General features: G+C 47.5%; 1 protein-coding gene across 5 annotated transcripts in view; it reads right to left on the bottom strand.

Annotated features, from left to right (window-relative positions):
• The window catches only part of LOC143276519 (pyruvate dehydrogenase (acetyl-transferring) kinase, mitochondrial-like), a 34638-nt gene extending 25141 nt beyond the window's left edge, over nucleotides 1–9497 (bottom strand). The window contains exons 1-5 of one of the 5 annotated variants that reach the window (XM_076581061.1): nucleotides 9406–9497; nucleotides 6938–7405; nucleotides 3840–3981; nucleotides 2693–2764; nucleotides 1327–1390 (exon numbers count right to left, since the gene is read on the bottom strand). In XM_076581061.1, coding sequence (XP_076437176.1) covers nucleotides 1327–1390; nucleotides 2693–2764; nucleotides 3840–3981; nucleotides 6938–7046 — 387 coding nt within the window. In that variant the 5' untranslated portion in view covers nucleotides 7047–7405; nucleotides 9406–9497. Of the gene's footprint in view, nucleotides 1–1326; nucleotides 1391–2692; nucleotides 2765–3574; nucleotides 3589–3839; nucleotides 3982–6937; nucleotides 7406–8707; nucleotides 8846–8884; nucleotides 9171–9349 lie in introns of those variants that run through there. The other 4 variants (XM_076581062.1, XM_076581060.1, XM_076581063.1 and 1 more) reach the window with 4 other exon arrangements.
• Between the last annotated feature and the right edge of the window lie 253 nt (nucleotides 9498–9750).

Genomic DNA, 9750 nt, shown 5'->3' with positions numbered 1-9750 from the left:
GTGGTGGTGTTTGTGGTATTGTGGTTCTGTGTGGTGGTGGTGAGTATGTGTGTGGTGATGTGGTGGTATGTGGGGTAATGTGGTGGTGGCAGTGTGTGTGGTAATGTGGTGGTGGTGAGTATGTGTGTGGTAATGTGGTGGTGTGTGTGGTAATGTGGTGCTGTGTGGTGGTGTTTGTGTGTGTGGTAATGTGGTGCTGTGTGGTGGTGCTGTGTGTGTGGTGCTGTGTGGTGAGTGTGTGTGTGGTAATGTGGTGCTGTGTGGTGGTGCTGTGTGGTGGTGCTGTGTGGTGGTGGTGTGTGTGGTAATGTGGTGCTGTGTGGTGGTGTGTGTGGTAATGTGGTGCTGTGTGGTGGTGGTGTGTGTGGTAATGTGGTGCTGTGTGGTGGTGGTGTGTGTGGTAATGTGGTGGTGGTGTGTGTGGTAATGTGGTGCTGTGTGGTGGTGGTGTGTGTGGTAATGTGGTGCTGTGTGGTGGTGGTGTGTGTGGTAATGTGGTGGTGTGTGTGGTAATTTGGCGGTGGTGTGTGTGGTAATGTGGTGGTGGTGTGTGTGGTAATGTGGTGGTGTGTGGTGGTGCTGTGTGGTGGTGGTGTGTGTGGTAATGTGGTGGTGGTGTGTGTGGTAATGTGGTGGTGGTGTGTGTGGTAATGTGGTGGTGTGTGGTGGTGCTGTGTGGTGGTGGTGTGTGGTGGTGGTGTGTGTGGTAATGTGGTGGTGTGTGGTGGTGGTGTGTGGTGGTGGTGTGTGGTGGTGTGGTAATGTGGTGCTGTGTGTGGTAATGTGGTGGTGTGTGGTGGTGGTGTGTGTGTGGTGGTGTGTGGTGGTGGTGGTGTGTGTGGTAATGTGGTGCTGTGTGGTGGTGGTGTGTGTGGTAATGTGGTGCTGTGGTGGTGTGTGTGGTGGTGGTGTGTGTGGTAATGTGGTGGTGTGTGTGGTAATGTGGTGCTGTGTGGTGGTGTGTGTGGTATTGTGGTGCTGTGTGGTGGTGTGTGTGGTAATGTGGTGCTGTGTGGTGGTGTGTGGTGGTGGTGTGTGTGGTAATGTGGTGCTGTGTGGTGGTGGTGTGTGTGGTAATGTGGTGGTGTGTGTGGTAATGTGGTGCTGTGTGGTGGTGTGTGTGGTGGTGGTGTGTGTGGTAATGTGGTGGTGTGTGTGGTAATGTGGTGCTGTGTGGTGGTGTGTGTGTGGTATTGTGGTGGTGTGTGGTGGTGGTGTGTGGTATTGTGGTGCTGTGTGGTGGTGCTGTGTGTGGACAAAGGGCACAGAACCAACACACACAACCCGAAAAGGGAACAACAGAAAGGTCAGAGGTCAGTGTCTGACCTGGGCCATGGTCTCCACCACGTTGGCATGACGATTTCTGATGTGAGTCAGGACGTCTGTGAACCTGAAACAGTTGTGATACTTTTACCGTCCCTCCCTCCACATCCCCCTCAACACTCCCTCTCCCTCCCCTCAACACTCCCTCCCTCCTCCATCCCTTTAACACTCCCTCTCCTCAACAGTCCCTCCCTCCTCTCAACTCTCCTTTCTCAATCCCTTTAATACTCCCGCCCTCTTCAATCCCTTTAACACTCCCTCCCTCCTTCCCTCCCTCCCTCCTCCCCCCCCCTCAACACTCCCCCCTCCTCTCAACTCTCCCTCCCTCCTCCCCCCCCCCCCCCCCCTCAACACTCCCCCCTCCTCTCAACTCTCCCTCCCTCCTCCATCCCTTGAACACCCCCTCCCTCCTCCATCCCTTTAACACCCCCTCCCTCCTCAACACTCCAGCCCGATTTCTGATGCGAGTCAAGACGTTTTTGACCTTGTGAGTCTGTGTGCATCATGCATGTATGTGTATTGGTGAGTCTATGTGTGTACATGTGTGTGTATTGGTGAGTCTATGTGTGTACATGTGTGTGTATTGTTGAGTCTATGTGTGTACATGTGTGTGTATTGTTGAGTCTATGTGTGTACATGCGTGTGTATTGTTGAGTCTATGTGTCTACATGCGTGTGTATTGCTGAGTCTATGTGTGTACATGCGTGTGTATTGGTGTGTCTATGTGTGTACAGGCGTGTGTATTGGTAAGTCTATGTGTGTGCATTGGTGAGTGTATGTGTGTACATGTGTGTGTATTAGTGAGTGTATGTGTGTATATGTGTGTGAGTGTATGTTTGTGCATGTGTGAATGTATTAGTATGTGTATGCATTTGTGTGTACTACTAAGTGCGTGAGTGTATTAGTGTCTGTATGCATGTGTGTGTAAGTAAATGTATGTGTGTACATCTGTGATTATTAGTATATGTATGCATGGGCGTGTGTTACTGAGGGCATGTGTGCATCAGTGTGTGTATGTATGCATGGGCGTGTGTTACTGTGGGCATGTGTGCATCAGAGTGTGTATGCATGTATCAGTGAATGTGTGTGTGTGTACATGTGTGTGTATTAGTATGTGTATGCATGTGCATGTATTACTGAGTGTCTGTATTTCTGCGTGTGTACACGTGTACATTAGTGAATATACGGCTGCACATGTAATTGTGAAAGTATGCGTGTACATGTGTTTGTGAGTGAGTGCATATGTGTGTGCAAGTGTGTGTACTGGTGAATGTGTGTGTGCATGTTTGTGTATCGATGAGTGTGCATGTGAACATGTGTGTGCATCAGGGTGTGTGTGTGTTGTGGGTCAATCAGCACAGTGACTCACTTGGTAAGGACGCCGTCAGACAATTCCGTCATCTTCTCAAACTCTATCAGCTCTCGGAAACTCATCTCATACCTGTACACACACACACACACACAATCAAAAGGACAAGCACACACAACACACCCATGCATTCATGCACATTAGCATGCAGAAATGCATACATAAGCATATGACTTATGTGTGGGCCTGTATGCACAAACACAAAGCAATCAATGTATGAGAAAGCTACATGCTGATAGTTGTTCTGGCTTCTAATGACAAGACAAGTCTGTAGATGATTCAGCAATGACATGGCAACACTTCCATGCCGAAGGTATGTCGCAATCATTGTGTTCACACTGTACACAATGTATAAGCTTTCCTTCCATTTATGATATGAATGAAAACAGGACGAGTGTCTGTCTGTATGTCTGTCAGTGTGTACGTAAGATTGATAGAGGATAGAAGAGTAAGTGTGTGGGTGTTTAATTCAGTGTGCATGTCAGTTGGCAAGTCATGTGTGTCTGTAACTATTTTCAAAAAAAACCCATGCTGATCAGCATACTGCCAGCTGATACCCATAGTGACATCGTTCAGTGTGGGGTGGATGTACCCGCAGTTCATGATGAGGGTGACGGAGGGCATGTTATGTGAGGTGGATGTGGGGTGGATGTACCCGCAGTTCATGATGAGGGTGACGGAGGGCATGTTAGGTGTGGCATGGATATGGGGTGGATGTACCCACAGTTTAAGAAGAGGATGACGGAGGGCATGTTATGTGGGGTGGATGTACCCACCAGTTCATGATGAGGGTGACGCGGGGCATGTTATGTGGGGTGGATGTACCCACCAGTTCATGTCAAGGGTGACACAGGGCATGTTATGTGGGGTGGATGTACCCACCAGTTCATGACGAGGGTGACACAGGGCATGTTATGTGGGGTGGATGTACCCACCAGTTCATGACGAGGGTGACACAGGGCATGTTATGTGGGGTGGATGTACCCACCAGTTCATGATGAGGGTGACACAGGGCATGTTATGTGGGGTGGATGTACCCAGCAGTTCATGATGAGGGTGACACAGGGCATGTTATGTGGGGTGGATGTACCCACCAGTTCATGACGAGGATGACACAGGGCATGTTAAGTGGGGTGGATGTACCCACCAGTTCATGACGAGGGTGACGGAGGGCATGTTGAGGAGGCGTTCTGGCAGCAGACTGATCTCCTTCATGATGTTGGCCAGACGCACTGGCAGTTCCTTCCTCAGGAACAGGAACGACGTTTCCTGGGAGCCCGTCTTCGACCCTGCACACCTCGCTGACTGAGTGATTCCTGACACCCCACCCTGATGTCACTGATTCCTGACACCCCACCCTGATGTCACTGATTCCTGACACCCCACCCTGATGTCACTGATTCCTGACACCCCACCCTGATGTCACTGATTCCTGACACCCCACCCTGATGTCACTGATTCCTGACACCCCACCCTGATGTCACTGATTCCTGACACCCCACCCTGATGTCACTGATTCCTGACACCCCACCCTGATGTCACTGATTCCTGACACCCCCCTGATGTCACTGATTCCTGACACCCCACCCTGATGTCACTGATTCCTGACACCCCACCCTGATGTCACTGATTCCTGACACCCCACCCTGATGTCACTGATTCCTGACACCCCCCTGATGTCACTGATTCCTGACACCCCACCCTGATGTCACTGATTCCTGACACCCCACCCTGATGTCACTGATTCCTGACACCCCACCCTGATGTCACTGATTCCTGACACCCCACCCTGATGTCACTGATTCCTGACACCCCACCCTGATGTCACTGATTCCTGACACCCCACCCTGATGTCACTGATTCCTGACACCCCACCCTGATGTCACTGATTCCTGACACCCCACCCTGATGTCACTGATTCCTGACACCCCACCCTGATGTCACTGATTCCTGACACCCCACCCTGACCATGTCACTGATTCCTGACACCCCACCCTGACCATGTCACTGATTCCTGACACCCCATCCTGACCATGTCACTGATTCCTGACACCCCATCCTGACCATGTCACTGATTCCTGACACCTCAACCTGCACACGTCACATTTCACTGATTCATGAGAGGGTGTTACACTGTATCCACTTGCCAAACTGTCTGATGGAGAGGGGAGAGGGTGGTACACTGTGAAATAATAATAATGATGATAATAACAACACTACTAATGATAATGGGGGCATTTATATCAGAATATTACAACACATTTTTCCAGAAATATTGCTCAAAGCGCTTTACATTTTATTCCCCACTCCCTGCCTCCTATATCAATACCCCCACTCATGCAACTGAACATTGGAAACCACCCACCCAACAACCCATGACGCTCTCCAGAAAAATGCATCCCTGCAACACGCACTCGGGCACATACACACACACACACACACACACAAATGCACAGATACTTGCTACACGCCACACACACACATGGCAAACAGCTTCAGGATCTGATGGGTATGACTTACAGCGACATCAACTATCAAGCCTGGTTAAAGAGAAGCACTCCACTCGTAACATCCATGATGCTATCACAGCTTCACTCTATGGCAAAGCAGGGGCAATTATCGCACGACTTGCTACTGATGCTACATCCATGATGCTGTCACAGCTTCACTTTATGGCAAAGCAGGGGCAATTATCGCACCACTTGCTACTGATGCTACATCCATGATGCTATCACAGCTTCACTTTATGGCAAAGCAGGGGCAATTATCCCACGACTTGCTACTGATGCTACATCCATGATGCTATCACAGCTTCACTTTATGGCAAAGCAGGAGCAATTATCCCACGACTTGGTACTGATGCTACATCCATGATGCTATCACAGCTTCACTTTATGGCAAAGCAGGGGCAATTATCGCACGACTTGGTACTGATGCTTCAGTTGAGGAGATATTGTGCAAGATGGACAGCATCTACGGTGAAGTTGAGGCTGAAGCTGATTGCCTTGCTTCATTCTTTGGTGCCAAACAGCAGCCAAATGAATCGATAGCTGACTGGAGTTGTCGCTTAGAAAAACTCTTCGACGTAGCATCCCACCAGACCAGACTCCCAGGGTCACCTGATGCACTACTTCAGCAAGTTTTGTGGACAGGTCTGCAACCAGAAATGAAGGACTCTACACTCTACCTCTATGGTTTTTCAGTTTCCTTCGATGACCTTCGAGAAGCACTTCACTGCGCTGAGAAGGCCAGAACCACTTCCGTCAAAGATGCCAAAGATGCTAGGTGCAAAGGTGTTCAAGCAAAGGGCAAGCATGACAAGCAGGATGACAAACCACAGTCGAAACAGTTTCAGAGTCTTCAGGCAGAGTTGAGAGAACTGAAGGAGACAGTCAAAGGGTTGACTATGCAGATGAGCGGCCAGCCAGGTAACACAGGAACTTCAAACAGCTTTGGCTGCGAACAGGACCACAACAGCTACTGTAGCCATAGCAACAAACTTGGTCAAGATTTCTAAAGCTCAGCAAACAATGGTTATGAAGGGAGATTCAGGAAACATCGAGACGACAGAGGGGAACCAGTGTGTTATCGCTGGACACGTAAGAGTGGACTGCCGTGTCTGTACTGATCACCTTCGAGGGGGGTTTTGTTAGAGGGTCCCAGGTGAAAGGCAACCTCGAGAACCATCACAAGTGAAGCCTCAACAAAGTGAACAGCAGGCAACACACAATGATACAGGTTTAGCCAATCTAGTCAGAGAATCCAACAAGGCAACTGTATCCATTGATGGTGTGTCAACAAGAGCCCTGCTTGACACTGGGTACGCTGCTTGAGATAGAGTGTGCGGATGGTCAGCACCTACCCTATCTTGGCTACATCGCTGCTGATATCCGGTGCTTCCTTTTTGAGGAAGTGTCTGGGTTTGTTCCAATGTACCTTTATTTACCTGTGTGCTAGCTGAATCGGTAGCGTAAGCAGCACTGATTTGAAGTTGTGTACATTGTGAATGGAGAGAATTACCACTCTTTACAATTTGTTAATCACTTACCACACTGTTTGAGGGAGAGGGTGGTACATTGTAACCACTTACCACACTGAGGGAGAGGGTATTACATAGTATCCACTTACCACACTGTTAGAGGGAGAGGGTGGTACACTCCACTTACCTAACTATTGGAGGGAGAGGGTGATACACTGTATCCACTTACCACACTGAGGGAAGGGTGGTACTATGTATGTACTTACCAAACTCCAAAAGCTGTTTGAGGGAGAGTGGAGAGGGGTGGTACACAGCATACTTCTCGTAGGAAATTCCTGGCTTGTATGCCCGACACAGCTGCACAAACAGCCTCATGGTGGATGCCTGTTTTTCACTCTCTCAAAATATTTTATTTTTTCTTTACTGCAGGCAGTTGTGGTTTGGCAGGCACAGAATTTCAGTTCAGTCTTTTCAAATCACAACCCATGGTGGACGTTTATTTTCGTTCTAGCTGGCAGCACGTGAATGGAGGGATTTCACAAGGAGCATGTGCTATACAGTTCTGCTGGGTTTGTCAACAACACCACTATGAGGACACTGCTGCTGGTTCATTGTCACACCGACCTATGAGTGTATCAGTGTGTCTGCCACACACATGACTAGTTGACTGCTGCTGCTGGTTCGTTGTCACACAAGCCTCACACCGTCATCCCACTCCACATGGAAACACACAGCTGAAACAAACAATGGCTCTCACATTTTAACTAATCCCCTGTCACAAGCATTGAGAAACCCAGGTTTATGGACACACACCACACACACACATTCTCTCTCTCTCTCTCTCACATGTATGTATACACTCATGGTTGTCAGGTCAGGTCATTAGATCTGCTACTGGTAACCTGTAATCCAGTACAACCTGTTCAGGGTCGGGTTGCCGGCGACTAAACTGGCACTCCAACCGATCCCTTCTGGGACTGTGGCATTCTCCTTTGCATGACTCTGTGCCCCTCTTGCCCCAACCTCCACCGGCCCGAAGACAGCAACCAGTAGAGGGGGTGAGCAGGGTGGAGGTGGTGACAGTCATTGCTAGAAATGGCAGAGAAAGCTTCTGTCTGGTCCAAACAGCCTTTTGGTAGCAGGGACAGGGGGTGGGAGTGAAAGGGAGTGTGAGGTTGGAAACAACTGCAGTGAAAAGTGAGTGGTACATTTCTTTTTCTTTGATGGCAGTCATTTCATATGTGAACTTTAGTTTGAAACATCTTCCACATATGAGTTGAATAACTTAGTATCAGTGAGGCAGACAACAATAATAAATATTCTGAGAGGTTCATTTCATCTAACATACTCCACTATACATATCTCTACAGTAACATTGTGTCAGTGAGGCAGTTACATAGTAATGAATATTCTGAGAAGTTGATTTCTTCGACTGCTGTTATTTCCTTGATATACATCTCAGAAAGTAACCTTGTCATCCAGACCAATGTGTGCTGTACAATACTTGTGTTTTATTTGTATCTTCTTAGTTCCTGGGCTGCAACTCCCATGTTCACTCAACTCCCACGTTCACTTGTATGTGCATGAGTAGGTTTTTACGTGTATGACCGTTTTTACCCTGCCTTGTAGGCAGCCATACTCCGCTTTCAGGTTAAAAAAAATATTGATATAACTATCTCTAAGTCTAACTTCACTTAAGCAAATATATATATGTGTGTGTGTGTATATATATATATATATATATATATATATATATACATACATATTATTGTTATTTCTTGTTCACAGAATATTTCAAGGATTTAGTCTTGACCTTAATCACACCATCCCTAAGTCTTATCACCTTCCAGATTCAATGATAAACCATACATTATCGCATTACAGATTCAACGCTGACCTAGTTAAAATTTAACCATCCATCATAATTCAGAAGAAAAATTATTAATCAGAGCTTCAAGCATTCTAGCTGACGCAATCCAATGAGGAACGAAATCAATAAATCTATCAATCTGAGGGCGACAGCGAGACTTTCTTACTTCATCGAGTCCAAAGATTCACTTCAGAGGAAATCAGCATTCCATCATCTAATGGCACTATTTTTCACAATTCTTTATCTCCCACAGTTTTGCTGCTGATCGAGTTCTAGCAACCAGAAGTCATTTCCTGTGAGAGGAGATTACCACAACCCGAAAGTAGCGAAAAGCGTGGCCCACCTTTCATTTCGCAGTGTCCATTCAGTGCGCACGCCAGTTGCAGCAACAACGTTGATCAGCACAGTTGATGCTGTGATGTGATGAACAGCGGTGTGATGTGGTTTCTAAAAATAAGATTTGCCTTAGGAAGGCAAACGAAACGAAAAAGTGCATCCCACAAACAAAACAGTAAACAATGCTGCCTTCATTAGTCCTGACGGTTGCTGGCCAAATGCTGAACTTCGCCCTCACTAACAACGCCTGAGCGCAGCAGCTGGCAAGAACAAAAATTCGGTCACCCCACTTCAAAAAACAACGCTTTTTTTTTCTTCGGTTTTTTTAAGGTGCAAAGGGCGGTACTACTTGTATGCAGACTGCAAATACTTTAAACGAACCAAATAGATGCAAACAGAAATGTGGACACAAATAAACAAACAGCTGACATGCTTATTCAACATAGAAAGAAATACATCATGAAATACCTACACTACACAGCTGCAGGATGAATTCGGAATCGGGTACAGGTTAAAAGGTAGACATACCTGGCCGTGTCAATCAAGTGAGTGGCGTCCTCCGTTCAACTGCGGAGAAAATGAAGGTGAAGGTGGTTGCATCAGAACAATGTGTGCGTGCGCTCCTCGCCATTCTGTGCTTGAACTGCCGCACGCACGCATGCACATGAACTCTGTTGTTAACCCCTCCCAGACGTGTGCACAGCACGGAGTATACATTGTGTCCGTCATGCACAGACATGACACGAGTTACCTCTTCTTGTTCGTGTGCTCAATGCAATGCATTTGTCAGTCAGTGTTTTAATTCATTCTGAAGTTTAAATTGTACAATATGTATCATAAGCCAAAACTGTGAATGAATGATTAGAACAACTT

This window comes from Babylonia areolata, chromosome 32 (assembly GCF_041734735.1).
Source record: "Babylonia areolata isolate BAREFJ2019XMU chromosome 32, ASM4173473v1, whole genome shotgun sequence".
Lineage (NCBI taxonomy): Eukaryota > Metazoa > Mollusca > Gastropoda > Neogastropoda > Buccinidae > Babylonia > Babylonia areolata.
Note: the sequence above shows the minus strand (reverse complement) of the source record. Positions and strands in the feature narration are given on the sequence as shown.